The sequence below is a fragment of the Canis lupus genome, chromosome 30, assembly GCF_003254725.2.
Source record: "Canis lupus dingo isolate Sandy chromosome 30, ASM325472v2, whole genome shotgun sequence".
Taxonomy (NCBI): domain Eukaryota; kingdom Metazoa; phylum Chordata; class Mammalia; order Carnivora; family Canidae; genus Canis; species Canis lupus.
The window spans coordinates 27,549,739-27,569,670 of NC_064272.1; the positions used below are offsets into that span (position 1 = coordinate 27,549,739).

The 19,932-nt window shown below is 42.7% G+C and overlaps 1 protein-coding gene across 9 annotated transcripts in view; it reads left to right on the top strand.

Moving 5' to 3' along the window:
• TLN2 (talin 2) overlaps positions 1-19,932 on the top strand; it is a 426,878-nt gene that overhangs the window by 311,290 nt on the left and 95,656 nt on the right. For all 9 annotated transcript variants that reach the window (XM_025472602.3, XM_049104468.1, XM_049104470.1 and 6 more), the window contains 6 exons: positions 5,363-5,571; positions 6,676-6,795; positions 7,779-7,976; positions 9,056-9,195; positions 15,997-16,090; positions 17,986-18,075. In XM_025472602.3, the coding sequence (XP_025328387.1) occupies positions 5,363-5,571; positions 6,676-6,795; positions 7,779-7,976; positions 9,056-9,195; positions 15,997-16,090; positions 17,986-18,075 (851 nt within the window). The remainder of the gene's footprint in view (positions 1-5,362; positions 5,572-6,675; positions 6,796-7,778; positions 7,977-9,055; positions 9,196-15,996; positions 16,091-17,985; positions 18,076-19,932) is intronic.

Here is a 19,932-nt window from a genome sequence, read left to right on the forward strand (position 1 = left end):
CCATCTAATTTCTTCAACATAGTTACCATGAGTTATTGAAAGTCCTGGTTCAGTAATTCTGATATTGGGATCACCTGTGGGCCTGAATTCCTGGTTTGTCATTTCTCTCCTCTTAGTTTTCAGCTGCTGGTCTTCCTCCTGGTGTTTCTGATATTTTTTAATTTAATGCTAGACGGTGGTATTTTAAACTAAAGAGATAGTTTGAAGCTCTGGATTGTGTTTCTTTCCCTGTGGAGGATCATTCTTTGTTTCTGGCATGTAGTGAACACCTAGGCAGATCAACATAATATGAGTAGGGACTGTGCTGGTTGGAAATTGTGCTATTTCCATTTGGTTTTACAGGGCATAGCCCTTTGTGTATCCCATAAGAACATCTGTGATGTTTACCAGGGCTGTTCTCTTCCATGGGCTTAGAAGGGTGGCTTTTAATCCTCCTATCCCCATGAGACTGCAGGAAGTTTTGCTCAGCTTCTGGGCAACAGTGTACAAATGAAGGTATGCTTTTAGGGGGAAAAGCAGCCCTGTATCTGCTCCCCAACCCTGTGCTTTCTTCTTCTTCTTCTTTTTTTTTTTTTTAAAATCTTATCCCTCTGTGTATATTTATTACTTTCAGAATAGGGACAATAGGAGCACAAAAAGGGTTCTTTAGAGTATAATACCTGCAGTAATAAGAATTTTATCCTAATAGGAGAGTAAGGGAAAGTGTAAAGAGTAAACTGGCCATCTGATCAGGGTTTAAAGAACTGCTTAGTGTTCGTTTAGCATTCAAGGAGAAGGAAAAGTATTTATAAATTCCTACAGAACAGAGGGCACATGAGAGGTACGAGTTTCAAAAATTTCTACACATTTTGGAATCTTGCCAGATTTGGTGTAGCTGATGAAATGACTCTTTAGCAGAAGGAAGGCTGCTTTACAGGTTGCATCATCTCATACTGATAACATCCAGGATGACAGACTGTCTAGTCTGTGTGTGAAAAGCAGCCTAGAAATAGTCCTATTTAGTTTTGGCAGGTACTGAATGGGTGGTTGGGAAAGTGGAACAGTGGTAAGTTCCAAAGGTAAAAGAAGGCTGACAAAGTGATCTGAAGAGGATTCATGTAAAAGGCAAGACATTAAGCCTGGAAAGGGCAGCTAGATCAGATAAACCAACTTAAATCATTGAAAACTTAATCTACGAGCATGTGAAAACATAGAAGAGTTTTCATCCATGGACATGGTTTAGATTGTCTTTTAAATAGGTTGCCCTTCCTCTTGTATGCAGGTAAATCAGAGGGAAACAAAGTTGAAGGCAGTGAGACCAGTGTGAAGGCTGCTGCCTTCATCCATGTGAGAGATGAGCGTGACCTGTAGCAGGAATGAAGGGATGGATTAAAGAGAGACTTAAAAGCTGTTAGAGACTGGTCAGGAACTGGCCAGAATGGGAGTAGGGAAAGCAACGTGGACAGCTCTAAGTGTTTGGCCTGGGCCAAATGAAGATGTGTGTTTATTACCATGATGGAAACATCAGGCCATGGGCAGGTGTGGCATGGGCTAGAGTCTAGGGATGCTAGGTTCACCTGTAAATGTATTCAGTTTGAAGCATCTGTAGGATCTCCCAAGTCCAGGTGCCCATTAGGCAGCTAGGAATTTGGCTCTGGAACTCAATAGAGAAAGCTGGGCTGGAGACAACGATTTTTAATGTTAATACAATGATAATAATTGAAACTGTGGAAGAGTAGATAAGTTTGCCTGGGGGAATAATAGAGTAAGAAGAAGGTTGTCAGATGTAACCCTGCAGAACCCAAATATTTAAGAAGAAATCTAAGCAGCATTAGAAATCTTTGAAAGAAGTGAAAACATATAGAACCTTGGAGAAGAGCGAGGAAACTGGGAAAGAGATATCTCTAGAGTCAGAGAAATGGTTGCTACCCAGAAGGTCGTCTGAGAGACTTAGGAAGAAGCATCCATTGGTTTTGAGGAAAACAGAGTCACTCTTCTTGTTGAAGGCAAGTGCAGCAAGTTGGCGAATGGATTGGAAGCAAGGAGAGAGTGCACATGTGGACATCTCCCCAGGGCCTCAGCTCTCCTTGCATCCTCAAGGGAGGTATGTGGGATATTCAGGAGTTACACGTGAGCTGCCTACTGGCTGGATTCTAACACAGATGTGTTTTTTTTTTGGCCAGGGCAGTATTCAAACTACATTTCTGCTTGGCTGAATACAGTTGTGCATAGACCCCTTTTCAGATTCTGTGTAACAGATTAAAAACCTATGTCATACCACGTTTTTACCTTGTAAGTTTGCCAGGTGGTCTAGTGCTGTCTATACACAACCTACATGAATGCTAATCAACAATAAGCACCATTACAAAGCATTTCACTACATCGCATATCACTGATCTATCTTCCTAAGGCTCTGTTCCTAAACATAATTTAAGGTCCAGATAGCAAGAAGACTGTGAAAGTAATCTGTGTCTTCAAAGAATTGTAGTTATTCACTGGTTATTGCCACAGTGATCTGCTTTTGTATTTCCCACTGGTATTTCTGGCTTTGTAATGTACCATGGACTCTAGGAACATTTTCATTTGGTGTTTGCCTGGAGACCTGACCCATATGAGTATCATCACTACCTTTGAGAAGTTGCTCTGAACTGAGCTGTGTGTACAGCCATAGATGTTCATTGGGCTCCCTGGCCTCTTGTCATCTTGTTTCATTCTTTGATGGTGTAGCTTCCTCTTTTTGGAAACCTGATCCCTCCAAAGAGGATCCTTGAGGTGCCTTGAGATTTCCTAGTGAGTCCTCAGCGGAAAACACATGGGATAAATCAGCCTAAGCTTTGGCATTCAGTTCCTCTGGTTTCTGCCTTTTAAAAAATTGTCTGGCTCTATAAAAGGTTTTTCAGGTAAATGATTTTTGCATAAACATGAATTTTCTAATTGTGTATGATAAATGTTTTATTCTTTCAAAGTCATATACAGCTCAAATAGAAATGGCCTCAGGAGACTGTATAATAAATGGAAAGGCAAGAGATGTCTAGAAATCACACCCAGAATTTTCAACAGAGCAGTGATCTCAGCCTCTCCTAAAGCCTGTGGGAACCGGAGGCCCCGAGGGAAAAGGCAGCAGTCTAGGCCACACAGCTAATCAGCAGCAGAGCCAGAGCTAGATGAGGTCTTAACCACATCTGGTGCCTTTCTGAGCAAGGGCATCTTTCAACTCTGCGCCAGAAGCTCAGACATAAAAAGGAATTGACTGTTCTGCTCAGCTTGTTTCTCTCCTTCACCTTCACTTTATTTATCTTTGTGTTTTCTCTCCTGAGCTTCCCCTTTGCCATAAAAAAGAAAAAAAAAAAAAACCACTTTGTTTAAAATTCTTCCATCCCACATGTTCCATTCAGAAGTGCCGTGTGATAAATGGTAGATTGGCAGCTTTGTAATTTGCCCTGATTAGATTATAGAGTTATGTCCCAGCTGTGTGACTTACTAAATATTTACAGATTAGCAAGTCTGCAGCACTGCAGAGTTGTCTTGTTTTACGGATGGGGGGGGCCTTTCACATAATTGTATTATGGTGCCTCGTCCTCAGTAGGGAGAGGACCACCTGCTGTGTCTCTGCTGACACAGCAGAAGCAACAGCTGGTGAAAGGTGGTCTCATTAGCACCCAGAGACCATCCAGCTGAAGCCTTTGGACAAGTCACCTCAAAGCTGAGAGAGAAATTAATGTGTCATTTTCATATGGTATATGTTCTAACAAAAATCCCTCATAGTGGGGCACCTGGGTGGCTCAGTGGTTAAGTGTCTGCCTTTGGCTGGGGTCATGATCCCTGGGCCCTCTGCCTCTCTTTCTGTGTCTCTCATGAATAAATAAATAAAATTAAAAAAAAAGAATCTGTCTTAATTCTCTACCCCAAAGAGCACTGTGCAGAGAGTCTGACCCAGAAGTTAAGGATCTTCAGATCCTAGCTCTGACACTGCCTCTGAAAGTGTGTCATGGACAAGATACCTCTCAGTGCTGGACCTCATCTAGGAAGCAGTTTGGTGAGATACGCCTTAAGGTGGGCTCCTCTGTGTTTCTCAGGGTGTTCAGATTCTCTTGTTACCCCCTCTGGCATTTCTAGCCTTCATCTCCTTGGGTATGCCAAGCACTGGGCGCCATGTCGGGAAGATTGTGTTCATTCTTTGGGGGGTGGTGCTATAGTTTTTGAGAACTAGTTTATGTTCATGGTTTATCACCAAATCCCATCATCCTTAGAAGTGAATTTAAGGATGAATGGGCACTTCACAAAGGAAGCTATCCAGATGGCCACTAAGTGTATAAAAAAGTGCTCAATGTCATAATTCCTTAGGGATATAAGAGTTAAACCTCAGTAAGCTATAATTGCACACCCACCAGAATGGCTAAAACAAGAAGTCTGACAATAGCTAGTTTTGGCTAGGATGTAGAACTGGGACGCTCATACGTTGTGGTGGAGTGTATAATAGTAAAACCATTCTGAAAAATTTTTAGAGTAAAGCTAACCTGCTCTATGACAGCAGTTCAGTTCCTAGGTTTATATCCAAGAGAAATGATTCCATCTGTCCACCTAGATGTATGTATTGGAACTTTCTTGGTAGCTTTATTCATAATAGCACCAAATACAAAACAGTCCAAATGTCCATCAGCAGAAGAGTGGATAAACAAATAGTGAATTTGTATAATGAAATACTACATAGCAAGAAAAAAGAATGACTATAACAACATGGGTGAATCTCCTAGCATTCTGGTAGCAAAAGAAACAAGACACAGAAGAATACATGCTTGAGGTCCCATCATCAAGGCGTTGGAGAACTGGTAAAACTAGTCAATGGTGATAAAAGCTACTTCTGGTATGAGAGGTTCTTGACTGAGGATGGGCACAGGTGATGGAACTCCTCTGTCTTCCATCTGGATGGTGGCTACGTGGTTGTAAATGTGTAGAAATTCACTGAGCTGCACATGTGGACTGTTCACATTATTGTATATAAGTCCTGCCCTAATATAAAAACAGTTGGGAAGAAAAGTGCATCTGAATGATCCATCGGTATACTTGATCCCCTGCACATGGTGTTTTAGGTCTGCGGACCTGCAGGGCAGACTGTATGAGGGGAGCCAGAGCAAAGTCATTTTTAGCAAGGCAACTTGTTTAGCCTGTCTCTTAGAGTGGACCAGAGCCAGTGGTATAGGCTGCTACTTTGAGAAGCATAGCAATTCAGATTTTATGTAAAGTAATCTGGACCCCACCTGGACCACACAGGCTCAGAAGGTTGTCTCCTTTCTAAGAAGCTGTGTTCTAGAGGCTTATTTTCAAGTACAGTATGACTTTTAGATGGAATCTAATAGAAAGTGTGGTGGACTTTTATCCCCAGGAGTGGCCGCAAGAGAGACAGCCCAAGCTCTGAAAACACTGGCCCAGGCTGCGCGTGGAGTGGCCGCATCCACAAATGATCCTGCAGCTGCCCATGCCATGTTAGATTCTGCTCGAGATGTGATGGAAGGCTCCGCCATGCTCATCCAAGAAGCCAAGCAAGCCCTGATTGCACCTGGGGATGCTGAGAGTCAGCAGAGACTAGCCCAGGTGAGGCCCAGAACTGGCAATTATGATCATCAGTAAGGTGGTCGTGTTCACAGGCTGTCCCCTGGGCATTCTTTCTCTGATGTGAACATTTTTCAATCAGTGGGTATTTTCAAAACCTCCCAAAGTGCTATGCTGATGCTGGCCATACACAATACCCACTTCTGTAAATCTTGCCTGGTACCCCCCATAATAGATCTGCTTAATTGAGTCAACAAAGAGCATGGGTGGGGCGGGGGTGGGGGAGGCTTTGTTGAAATTTGTCCTTGGAACTTTGGGAGCCAGGACACAGCAAGTTTGTTTGGGATCCGTATATGCTTAAGTATATTCCTCTTCCTAGTTTGGGAGGGGAGGTAGATATACTTAGTCTGGTCACTCAAAGTTTTATACTTGCTCTACTGCCTCTTTGAATGAGCCTTTGCCAGCCTAATGAAACTAGCGGGCTAGAGACCATCTAGGCAAAGTTCTAGACCAGAAGCTGGGAACATGGTTTAGGTTAAAGGAAATGACACAGCCCACTTCCAAAGATCTTACCCTTTACCTGAGGACGCTGAAGAGTGCAAATGGTGAGCCCTCACATGTCCTAAAGAGGCAGCATGTGGGCAACTCCCAGGTTGGTCTGGAAGCCACCTGCTCTTGGGTGGGGTATGGTATGAACGTGATGGCACCAGAGTGTCACAGAGAGAATCATACCTAACTCTGACCTGAGGAACTCAGGGCCTCCTTCCATTTCTGTGTCCCCAACAGGGCTCTCAAGAAGGGAGCCCTTTCTATTCCTCTTGGTGGTGGCTATCTTTGTTGTAGAACCTGATGTAATATTGGAGACTTTTGTGTTTGAGTCACATAGTTGTGCTTAGCCCGATGCTGGGGTGCATGTAAGGTGTACCGTATCACTGTGCCTGACCCTTTGTCAAGACAGAATGTTATCCCCAGTGAGAGGCCCTGATGAGGTGATTTAATGTTAAATGGTGTCAGCTGGATGCTGGCAGATAATTTCCCCATCCTTTCCAGCTCTGCATACTGTCACTGCTGGTTCCACACACATCTGCAACACTGTTTGCACCGAAACTGCTCTCTTACTGAGCTTTTCTCCCTCTGTGTATTCAGGTGGCCAAAGCCGTCTCACACTCCTTGAATAACTGCGTGAATTGTCTCCCTGGACAGAAGGATGTGGACGTGGCCTTGAAGAGCATTGGCGAGTCCAGCAAGAAGCTGCTTGTGGACTCGGTGAGAGGTTTTGCAGTGAGAAGGGGCATCTGGGGGACTGAGCTCACTTGAGGTGTGAGAGGGAATCTTCTCCCTTCTGTGGGATCTCTGAACAGCGAACCTGTTTCAGGAATACTGTTTTGTCTCCCAGTTTCCCTTTCCTTATTTTGCTTTGCCATCAGCAAAGTTCCTAGGTGTTTACTTTTTCTTTGAGTCCTTGTTGCTGTTGGCTCTCTGGTCATCCCAGTGAAAACAGGAAAGGTGGGTATGCAATCATCTGACTTAATACCAGGACATCTCTGGTGATGACAGTCAGCTGGTGGAGGGACGTGTTTCCAAGACGTTAGAGTGAATAGCCTAAGGAATCTACTTGCTCTTGGAGCTTGTTCCATGTTCTGTGAGCCCCTTTCAGCGGCAGGCTCGGACTCATTTCTTCTCTGCCTGGTGCCAGGAACATACCAGGTATGCAAGCAGAGTACATGATATGACTAATAGAGCTTAGCTTCACTCTCTGGAACTCCCACCAATGACACTTCTGATCCACCCAAAAGCTATGTTAGCAAAGGTTACTAAAAATTGATGGCTCTTAGTTTGGAAGAATAGGATTTGACATTTAAAGGCACCTGTCTTTTTATTTCTAGAAAGCTAAACCTTTGAGAGTTTCCATCCAAAATGGAGTGGTAGCTCAGAGCATGGATCCTGGAGTCAGACTGCCCAGGTGTGAATCCTGGCTCTGCTACTGAGGGCCTCGTAGCCCCCTCAGGTGGATTTTTAAATCCACCATGTGTAGCACTGAATAGATGTTGAGTAAATTTAAGTGAATGAAACAATGTCTCTATGTTAAAGGTCAGACTTAACAGAAGTGGGCTCAGACCACCCAGAGTCTTTGAATCAAGATGATTCAACAGTGCATCCCTGGAGTTTTTCCCTCCACAGAGCCTTCCTTCATTTCCCTGATTCGAAGTAAAATGTCTTAAGGGGTTTGCCTTTTCTCTCCGTTGCAGTTACCTCCCAGCACGAAACCTTTCCAGGAAGCCCAGAGTGAACTAAACCAAGCAGCGGCTGATCTGAACCAGTCTGCTGGGGAAGTGGTCCATGCCACCCGGGGCCAGAGCGGAGAGCTGGCCGCAGCCTCTGGAAAGTTCAGTGACGATTTTGATGAATTCCTTGATGCTGGCATTGAGATGGCAGGCCAAGCTCAGGTGAGTGTGGTGATAGCTGACTAGAGTTGACGCTTGCCTGTCTATTCTGGTAGACCGTCTGCCCTCAAGGCCAAACAAATAGGAACTGGGCAAACAAATAGGAAACCTGTCAGCAGGTCACACCGTTGTGTTTCCTTTGCTGCTTAGAAAGCTCTGACCTCACAGGACTGGCATTCCTAAAGATGTGTGAAATGCTTCTTAGAGACGAGGGATAACTTTTCCCACGATCATCCAGCAGGATTCATGGTTTCCTTAAGCTTTTTGGAGGGAGGGCAGCTCTGTGTCCTCTACTTCATATGTGGTATAATATAGTAAAAAAAAAAAAAAACAAAAAAAAAAACCCGTGGTTTTGAGGTTCATTGGGCCCATTTGAGGGAACCATGTCTAATACCAAGTGTCAAATGATTAAAAATTACCTCCTTGAGATGAACAGATAAACCCATTATTCAGAACAAGGGGACATGACTGGTCTGGTGTCAGCTTGCAGAGCTGTTTTTTCTTAGCTCCTGTGAACTCCCTAAAGGAGACTCCCACAGTGTGTCTTGCTGTGTTATCTACACATGGTTGTTTCTCAGACAGGAAGTAAGCCAAGTGAGAAATGTGTCTTTCCCTGAGTCAGGAACTTCTTGCGGGGGGCGCGGGGGGGGTGGGGGTGGCGGTGCGTGGCGTCAATCAGCTCTGAATATCTAGACAGTGCCGGTCATTTGTGCCAGGCTGAGATGTGTGAGCTTCTTGACAACTCCAGCATTGTTGGGCAAGATGCTGGAATCCTGGCCTGGTCTGTGCACTGGGGCACTTGTGCTCTCCTTCCCTCCCCCACGTTTAATGCTTGCACTTATGAGACTGCACAGCTCTTGGCTGACCCACTTGGGGATGGATTTCTGTCCTGTTGTGTGCATCTTGGTCTGGATATCTGTTTGGGGAAGGGTAGATGCTGGGCGGTGTCTCTACCAGTTAGGCATCTGCAGACGAATTGGGCTTTAATGCGGTCTCTATAGATAACTTGCTTCCATTTCAAGATGCTTCTCCTAGCTCTCTGAATGCTGCCCTAATTACTCTGCCTCCTTTTGACTTTCCAGACGAAAGAAGACCAGATCCAAGTGATAGGAAACCTCAAGAATATCTCTATGGCATCCAGCAAGCTGTTGTTAGCTGCCAAGTCTCTATCTGTAGATCCAGGAGCCCCCAATGCAAAAAATCTCCTGGCAGCTGCTGCAAGGTAAGAGTGGAACAAAACGTGCTTTCATGTGTGGTTAAATAATGTCAGCGTGTGAGAAATAGGCCTGACATCCTGCTGCTTTTGCTGAGCAAAGATGTGCTGTTTTTATGTTGACAGAGGCAGAGTCGCAACTCTGACATTTGATTAAACTGGCTCATCTTCATGTGATTTCCCCCACTAAATATGTTTTCTGTCTTCTCTTATAGCCTTTCAGCTTGCTTAGACTTAAGGCCGCTATTGATTTATAAACAGGATGGCTCAAATGGATGTTTTTAAAGGAGTGTTGTATCTTTCAGATGATGAAAGTAATATGTGCTCATTGAAAGAAATCAGAAAATCCAGAAAAGTATTAAAAAAAAAAATTCATGACACCCAACGAGCCATTCAACATTTCTGGAGCGCTTACTGTGTGCCTGGCCTCAAGGTTAATTAGATGAATTAAATGTATCCTATTTGTCACATGTAGAAAGGTTCCAGTTTAGGATGAATGGGGTAGTGGTGGGAATAAATTGTTTTGGGAAATATATTAAAACATGAATCCAAGCTTTGGGTGGTGCCAGTGTCCTTCTTTCCTGTTGTTTTCACCTGAGGAGGCAGTTAATACAATACAATGTCTGCTCCAGGGCCACTCAGGCAATTAAGTTCAATAAGTAGTGATTGAATGCTGGTATGTGGAGAAACTGCAATGACAGCCTGGGAAGATTTTGTATTAGCAATCCCACATTCGTTTTCCTGAACCAAGAGGGCGTAGGATGTTTTATGTTTCTCTGGTGCTGTAGGCATGTTTTCTTAGCACTACTTGACATCACTCTATATATAGGAAAGCTAACAGCAGTCAGAGATGAAGTGTGGGTAATAAGGATATATAGCGCATTTGGAAACCTTTTCAAAATGATCAGTGATTTTTAAAATGCATAACTTGAATTCTACTTTTCAGGGTTTTTTTTTTTTTTTTTAACTTGATTTTGCTTGTTTGCTTGCTTTTTTTTCCTGTCTTTCTCTTCCCTGGTGCTCAATGGCTATCTTTTTGAGTTAAGTTCAGAGTCAGGAGACCTGAATTCTAGTCCAGCCTATAATGTTTGACATACTTGGGATACATTGATTGGATTTCTCAACCTGTCTCAACTTTCCCATCTGCGAAATGGGTATGGGTACTACATCATCTTTAAGTTCTAAGTTCTTGTTAGTTCTCAGTACACAAGATATCTTTGTGCTTATGGTTAAAACTGGTCTGTGGTCCCCTCTTGCCTGGAGTGCTATTTTATGTATGTATATAAGTATGTGTGTATTTATTTGCAAGTGGTAGGGGGTGGAATTAGATCATTTTAGAGCAGGTCCCTTGGAAACACTTGAGTTTCTGTAGCTATTCCTAGGTGTGTATACTTAAGCTTTGAACAATAGCAAGAGCCACTAGGAGATTGGAAAAATCTCCCATCCCCCATCTTATGCTTTGTGACTGTGCCAGTGTGTGCCCTCCGAGGGGTGGGGGCTGAGGAAGGAGGGGTGATGGCTTGTCTGTTGAGCAGCTGTTTCTCATATAAAACCCTTCCTCGATTCCTCTTTTTCCTACAAACAGCCTTTGGATAAGGCAATTGATGTTTCCAGGTATCTGAACTCAGATGTTTTTCATGATCTTCAATTTTGTGCATCATTTCAAAATTACAGTTGCCAACTTAGAACTCACTGTTCACTCTCTGAAATCCTGGAAGAAGGGGAAAGTGTAAACTGGCCTTTCGAAAGCCAGGTAAGGGAGGAAACACAAGCCCTGACAGAAAATGGCTGGTAGCACAGCTCTGTGAGTGTCTGAAGGCCCCCTGGTGGTGACATTGAGGAAGGGGCCTGGAGACTGAGGTGACACTTCCTGTGCCTCTGTCCTGGCTTTCAGCAATTGACTGGCAGTTCCAGCCTGATGGTTTCACAGCCAAGTACGTCCTTAAAAATTATCACATGAAATGCTTGTCTCAGGACAGAACTGTTGCCAGAAGATGCTGGCACATTCTCCTTGGTTTCTTGGCCCATGTTGGGAAGCTCTGCTCCTTGAGGTGGTTTCCCAGTGGAAGCTCCAAACAGGTCCAGTGAGTCAGGCAAGCTGTTCTTCAGAGGTGAAGCTCTCTGCACAGCTAGGATGCATTCATTCATTCATCTGGCAGATTTTTATCACATGCCTGAAATGGGCTAGGCCCATCACTGGGTACTGGGCAGGCCCACACTGTGATGAGACAGAGATGGCCCTGGTGGCGTTAGGGCAGGGGAAGCGCATACATTCACACAGCATGCTCCCCTCATTTCATCTGGACACCGCGGCAGCCCTGCACCTGAGCACCCTTGGAGCGGCAGGGATCTGACTGCCATTGACTCTCATCTACAGTCCCACTGCCCTCTATTCCTGAGACAGCCAAGCCCTGCCTGTGCTTCCTGTGGATGGCCCCCAGAGGCCCCAGGATGCCATTGTCGGGACCTGGACCAATGTAGCCCATCATTGTCTCCTATGTCAGCAGATTTGAATCCTTTGTTCTTGACAGTCGCCATGTTCTTCCTGCTCTGAAGCAGCTGAGTATCCCCTTTCCCTCTGCTGTTCATTCTGTATCAGAGCCCAGGTACATTTAAGGAGTGCAGTCCTTTGCTTTCTGGAACTTAGTGAGGACGAAGCGTATTGAGTGCCCAGCTTGTTTGTCTTCTTCCTGTGTAATTGTTGAGCTCTGGCTCTCTTCTGATGAGTTACGTAGAGCTGGAGACTCCCTGCCAGCTGTTCCTCAGCTTTTTCCCTGGCCAGGGGCTGGCCTGATTCTCCCTAAACTTAGTCAAAGAAATAGAAAACCAAGGTGCAGTTGCAAAAAGGAGGGAGTGGCCTACCCCTGAGCACCTCCTCTGCATCACTGCTCACACAATAGTCACGCTGGCCCAGAAGGCCTCCCTGGCTGAGAAGTCTTCATGCCCATGGCTGCCAGCATTGGGACCCAGACAGTTTTTGAGCTACTTTGTCTCCTGAGGGTTCCCTAGAACTTTGCAGGTGATTCCTCTTCCTGGGCTGCCCTTTGTTTTGAGGTTCCTACCAAGCAGATTTCCTCCTGTCTCCTAAGATGGTGAAAAAGAATGACCCAGCAAGCAGCACTTCCACACTACAGAATAGAAAAATATAAACTAGGTTGTCTGTTGGTCTCCTCTAGAATGTTGTCTTCCTTTTATCCAAATCAGTCTCTCACTGGCTTTTCCTATTGTTGCGGTCCACATTGAGCTCTCCCATGCTGAACCTGTGCCCTCTGTCTGTGCTCCCAGCAAGCCCAGAATGTATCTGTCAAGCGTCTTGGAAGTTCGGGATCCGTCTGACAACCTACCGCCTTCACTGCTTCCTTTGGCTTACCTTCTTTGTGCCTTATCTGTTCATTATCCTGCCTCTCCAACCAACCAGATTGTAATCACCTTGCTTTCCTAGAGAGACAAACTATATTATTTTTTAATTCCCATACCGTGTACAGAGTAGGACCCAGTGGGTAGAATTTGGGGTGCTGTTTTTTTTTTTTTGCCTGCATAAGGAGGCTCTCCCTTGAGGAAGGGAAATGTCTGATATCAATGTTTTCCCCGCCAAGCTCCTTAACAGATGATTTATACTTAACAGATCATCAAAAGCACAAATTAGTTGACCACCTTCTCTCACCCCTCGTCCATCTCCATATCTATTGAGAATTTCTCTCCAGAGCTCCCAAACTAGTTGAATCAATTCAGTCAGAATCTTTGAACGCTAAACAATTTGTACGTTAGAAAGCCTTTTTTAAGATCTAAGGTTATAAATTCCGATTTAAAAAAAAAACAACCGAGAGTGGCTGGATATGCCTAGATAGATAACAAAACACAAGAAAACACTACTTCTGGATGGGGGAATTACTTTTAACTTTTTTGTATTTAAAAAAAAAAAAAAAAACTTGTGTAGCTTTAATCATTTTTTTTCTTAAACTGGAAAAATATTTTAAAACTGCTGTTCAGGCTTATTTAGATTCATATAGAACAGAGGAGGATACTCTCTTTGGGTCTTTGTGACAATGTAAGTTGACCAAATCATAATTTTTATTCGATTTACCTAAATTTTTCTATTTATTTTTTTTTAAGATTTTATTTATTTATTCATGAGAGACAGAGAGAGAGAGAGAGAGGTAGAGACACACAGGCAGAGGGAGAAGCAGGCTCCATGCAGGGACTCGATCCCGGGTCTCCAGGATTAGGCCCTGGGCTGAAGGTGGCGCTAAACCGCTGAGCCACCCGGGCTGCCCTAAATTTTTCTATTTAAAAATAAAATTACTTTAAAAATATTATAAATCTCACATTTTGGTATGTTGTTCTGTCATTTTTTTTTCCTGAGTATATATGTTTGTAAATTTTGTTTTACTTAACTGTGAATCATGAGTATTCTTCTGTGGTAGGAATATACTGTGCATTATGACTTTTAATGGGCACCCAGAATAGCATTGTAGGCTATGTATTTATTTAATCAGTCCTTTGTCATTGCATATTTGGGTCGCCTCTAATCCTTTGATATTACAACCAACTGCTATAGTTTGAAACATAAAAACACTATTTTTCATTGTCAAATCTACGTAACCTCTTGCCTCTGGGCCACTTATTTTATTATTGGCTATCTCATCCAGACTCTAAAATGAGTTATGAGGATAAATAATACCTAAATCATGCTCCCTAGTCATGGATCACTATTACCCAAGTGACTCATTCAGACATCAGTGCTGTGCTGGCACTTTTATGGATTGTCTAACCACAGACTGCTGGTCTTTTGAGGGTTTTTTACTCCAAGTTTTTATTTGAAAATTTTTCACATCTAAAAAATAGTTTAAAAATGAGGACAATAAGCAGCTATAAAGTCTCTGGATTCTCCAGTTATAAACAGTTTTTAATGGAAAAATCCTTATGTAAAAACTAGATTTTAAAAAATGCAGATTCACAGGAAACATTGAAAGAAATAAGCTAAATGGAACACTGGTGTGATACGTGGAAATATCCTTATGTGTTGTGTCATCACTGTTGAGGGCATTTGGCTCCCTTCGTACATGAACATCACATATGCCAGCCTGCCCCCTCGGAGGTGTGTCTTGAAGCCTATCACATGGAACAAGGCCCTGGACTCTCTGAGGGACCCCTCTAGAGAATATATCAGGGACCACACCCTCCAAGATACCCAGAATTGTCCTGCTATCTCAGTTGTTACTGTTTTGCTTTCCACCACAGAGAACCCAGTGCTGCTCTGACACCTTAATTAAGCACTTTGCTCCAAATAAATGAATTGCTAGAGTGAATCTTACAAAAACTATTTTGGGATTCTTTCTTGAGTTCAGGAATGTTTTTCTTCTTCCCATCCTCCTTAGCTAAATTTAAAATTCAAAGCAGTATCTCCTCATCAAATAATTAAGCTGATTGCCTTTGTACATTGGCAACATCATTTTCCATCTAATTTGATATTCTGTGGGAAGCTGCAAAGCCAATTTAATAAAATGAGGCCTCTTTTATATTAGGCAGCGCTAATGATTAACAGCAAGTGTGCTCTATCTTGTTTTTGTTTGTTTTATTTGAAGTTGCAGGTTAGCTGCAGTGGTTAGGATCTATGAATAGAGGTTAGGGCCCTGCTGGAATATAGACAAGTTATGACCATGCTGAAAAATGGTTACAGGTCTGGCTTTGGAGTCGGAGAGTCATGGGTTCAAGTGTGGTTTTTGCTTCTTATTTGTAGCATCCCCTTAGAAAATTCTCTCCTATCTCTTGGTTTGTTTTGTTGTGTTTTTTTCCATTTCTAAAACACAAGAGTATTCAATTTTAAGAATATAAAAAAAACTGTGGTATTGGCAAAGGATTAGACGCATAGGTCAATGTGACAGAGTCCAGAAGTAGACCCACATAAACATGGCCCAGGGATTGTCAACAAAGTTAAAAAAGCAATGCAATGTAGAAAGAATAGCCTTTTAAATGAAGGGTGCTGGAATAATTGGACTTACATAAGCCACCCCATACCCACAGAAAAAGAACCTGGGCCCATATTTCACACCTTATACAAGAATTAACTCAGAATGGACCATGACTTTCTAAATGATCTGTAGTCTAACCTAAGCAGGAGTTAAGCAGAGGCTGCTTAGGAGAGGTGGAATCCTTGCCAATAGAGAAAAAACTCTGAGCTGCCTCTCAAGTTCTAAGAAGAATAGACACATATATAAAATCATGAGTCTCTAATTCCTATTAATGTTAAAAGAGCTGTTTTAAAGATAATTTGGGGATAGCTTCTAGGAACTAGCGAATCATGTAGAATTTCATGGAAAGAAGAGATTTTAAAATCATGAGCAGTTTATTGTATGTATGCCTGCTGTGTTTTAAAATATATAAAACATTCTAAGCTATACAAAAGCTATCCAAAATAGCCTCAGATCATCTTATTCCTTATGGGTTGCTAATGAAGGATATTTAAAAACAGTGTTAATATGATCTCTTTGCTATTTGCAACTTTGTTGTGAATTCTTTCCTAAGAATATATTAAAAGATAGTCATACTTTCCTAAAAGAACCATTAGTACCCTTTAAAGGGAAACCAAATGAGTAATCACAGGCAAAGTGGGGACACTCATTCTATCTTTGCTGGTTGTGGTTTATTTTTGGTTGTTCAGAGCCTTGTCGAAGAGCTCTCACGGGGACCTCAGCCTTTATAGTGAATTCCTTGTATTTCTGGTGATCTTACAAAACATTGTTTGGGAAATTGCTGTTGATCTTTACAAAATAAAACAAAACAAAAACCCTTTATCTGTTTCTGTTACAGAGCTGTGACAGAGAGTATCAATCAGCTCATTACTCTGTGCACCCAGCAAGCTCCAGGCCAGAAAGAATGTGATAATGCCCTGCGGGAGCTGGAGGTAGGTTCCTAGAAAGGTCACTGGGATTTAAGAGGGTTTGACGACTCTCTGTCCTTCCCAGAAAGGGTCAGTTTCTTCTCCTCTGTTTTTGCCTTATATCCTTACTGGAAAACTACTAGGAACCAAAGTTTTAATCCTAGTGGAAAGATATTAAAGATTTGGTGGAATTATCTTATCATCTCTGCTTCCCCTTTTACCACTAGGATGAGAGTTATTTTGTTAAAGGCCTCTATTTCAAATAGGAAGAGGCCTGGGTGTAGGCTGAAGATGAGCAATTTCTACCTAAAAAGTTTTGGAGTCATTGTGTTGGGGCAGTTGGGAGAAGCCAGGATAGATGTTCTTTTTGAATAAAATGATTTTGCCATATGTTTTATTTTAGTCACTGTAGGGGGCACATTAGTGGAAACCTAGGAATAACACTTAACTACACAATCAAGGTGACTATGCGACCTGTAGTGGTCCAGAACACAGTGTGCACGCTTTTCAATTTACATTCATACTTAAGGTTTATTTATAATGGAAAATTCGTCTGTGCCCACAGGATGTATGCGGTAAACAGAAAATCAGTGTACCCACTTGTATGCAAAGCAGTCGTAACCAGTACAGGTTGTATTGAAATAGCCAAATAGATATCTCAGTAGATACGGATTGGTTGTGCCTGGCTTACCTTTAGTTTTCTGGATGATTAGCACGGGAATACCCACCATGCCAGAGGGGGTCTGATTGCAGCTTTTGAAGGGCTTGATTGAGGCCCTGTCTGCTGGTGGCGATCGGCCAGTGTGCACAGCTGGAGGCAACAAGAGGCTTGTTACCACAGGACTCAAGCATTCTGAAAACAGTGGAGGCTGTTTCCTACGTTGGGCTAATTACTATCCTGTCCTGGTCTGTTCACATTCACAAACATGATATGTGGGCTTTTGGTCTAAATCAAATCTATAGGCCCAGATACAAAAACTCTGTCCTTCAATGGTACCCTTGGTTGCCAAAATCATGACTCTTTCAGGACTGTTACTAAAACCATTTTGATTGTGGGAAGGGTGGGAGGAGGTTCTTCAGTGAAATGAACTCCTTTATGCTGCCTTCTTTCCTGAGATCCTTAACTTCTTAACTCAGCAGTTTCTACCATGACCTCCCCCAATCCTTGGTAACTCAAATGACTGTGTCTTTTTGTTGACTGTGCCCCAAAAGCTGCTGGGTCCTGGTGGACACACTCACTCACTGGGGAGAAGGTTGGATGGCTCCCCTGGCAAATTCCCTCATACATGACTGTTAGAGATGTTACAACATATGACCCAGAGAGATTTTTGGTGGACTAGAGATGATGGGGCAAGCCCCATACCCTGCTACTCCTAAAGAGGACTAAATATTTTCTGTACTTTTTAAATTAAAAACAAATGAACCATCCCAGTGGGCAGTTTGGGGGTGTTACCTTCTTTCATGCCCATGCATTAAAAGATTCCAGAATTGAAAACTGAGGGGTCTCTTCACGTAGAAATAAGTTAACATATCCTTGAAAGGTAAACTCCTCAGAGTTACCCAGCAGAGAAATCATGCTAGTTGACCATTGTCTTGCATTAGCTTTTAGATTTTCTTAAGGAAAAAAAAAAATCTCTCCCTTTTGTGGATACCATGCTTCTCCTTCACATTTGTAAACAGGAGATTCTCTGTCGAAGCTAACCTGAGACATCCTCCTCCCTGCCATCAATGTTAATGTTGGTAGGAGGAAATCTGAAGTCACACATAAAACCCTCTAAATTCCTCTCAAGGATGTGGATAAATGAATGATCATGACCAGGATGCTATATGTAGAGTGCAAGCGAATAGTTAGTATTTTACATTGAATCTCTTGTTCTATATCACTTGCTTGCTCTTTAAGTTGTGTTTTCCTTCTGTAGACTGTCAAGGGGATGTTGGACAATCCTAATGAACCTGTCAGTGACCTCTCTTACTTTGATTGCATTGAGAGTGTGATGGAAAACTCCAAGGTAAGCCTGTCTATGCTATTAATGTTGCTCCTCATTGTGGGGAAAAATCTAGACCTGCTCCAGGTGCATCTGCCTATGGCCAGTCTGTGTGGCTGCATCTATTACAAAGCCTGACTCTGGCGCCCTTTGCTCAGATGTTTCTCAAACTTGGCTGTGCATCAGAATCACTTAGAAGTCTTGTTAAATGCAGACTGCTGGACCTTACCCCTGAGTTTCTGATCCAGTAGATCTAAAGTGGGGCTGAGATTGGACATGTCTGACAAATCCCCAGGTCCCTGCCATGCCGTCCAGAAATAACACCTTGAGATTCAGTGCTTATACCATGTCATAGATGAGTCTTACTGTAAATCAAGTCATAGATTTCTTTCTCTTGGGACTGAATTCCAAGGGAAAGCCCATCAGTGGCGTTGGCTTTTATAAGACCCTCTCATGTATTCTTTCTGCCATCTATTAATGGCATCATTCTCAAGGGAATTGAAAAATTGGGGGTTCTTCTGGGAGGTGGGAAGAATGAGAAGATGTAAATATTGCAATGGTGTGTGTCCTGCCAAATCTTAACCTTGCTCAACAATATCTTATTTCTTCATATTTGCTTTGATGTGGGTAGCAATAGAGGGTGGTGAGACTAAAAAGATTTCTTAATGGAGCAATAATGATTTTTTTTTAAAGTCAAGAAACACCTATGATGGCAATACCCAAGTTTTTGAGAATGATTCAAAACCGAATTAATATTAAATACAAGTGAGACGAGTGGATATTGAGCAATTGCCAATACCAAGTTTGTACTTGGAGCACATGTGCATGTTTGTGCAAATCACTCTCATGTTAGCTTTGGGGGCACATCTGTGTTGATGATGTCAGGCAGAGTATGCTTTGCATTGGGCTAAGACTAGAGTTTGCTCTGTCTAGGATCCTTTGTGGAATTTTGGGTTGCCTTAAGGGAAGGGTGTATGTGTCTTACATACTTAGATCCAAAGGAACTCTTCCTTCTTAAAGAGGGACACAGGGTAATAGGAAGGACAATACTGTGCATACAGATATCTTCTAACTTCCCCACTTTGCAAGTTTTCATGTATGCTGGACTATTTTGTATTATCTAAGCAACTTCAGGGAATTTTTTTCTCTATCCAGAATGGCTTATTAAAAAAGAATTAGGTATTGGCAATGCCCTAGTCTCTCTAAAGGATTGTGTTCAACATCTTCCATTCCACCATCTGTGACGCTGGGAAGTAGACTAGGACCTGTCCTTTTGGGGCATAGAAGACAGAGCACCAGCTATGGGGCATGTGTCCTGCATCTGCCCATGTGACCTTCTGCTTGACCTCTCTGGGTTGATTTCTAAATATTAAAAATCCCTTTCTGCTGTTATTTTTTTTAAAGATTTATTTATTTATTCATGATAGACATAGAGAGACAGAGAGAGAAAGGCAGAGACACAGGCAGAGGGAGAAGTGGGCTCCATGCAAGGTGCCCGACGCGGCACTCGATCCCAGGACCCCAGGATCGTGCCCTGGGCCAAAGGCAGGCGCCAAACCGCTGAGCCACCCAGGGATTCCCCCCCTTTCTGCTGTTATTTTAAAGCCCTCTGGGGAAAAAAAAAAGGACATCAATGATTTTCAAAATAAGGGGAATACTTATAAAATTTAGGAAATAGGTTTAGGGTTCAGATCACCTATCTGTTGCTATCTATCTATCTATCTATACATACACACACACTGTTTAACAAAGACATATTTAAATTTTACTATCAAGTAAATGAATAACATCAGCTAAGGTATGTCTTCTGCTTTCTGAGGTGTGACTACCTGCAGTTCAGTGTACATGTCTGATTTTTACATTCTGAGATCTGACAGGTCT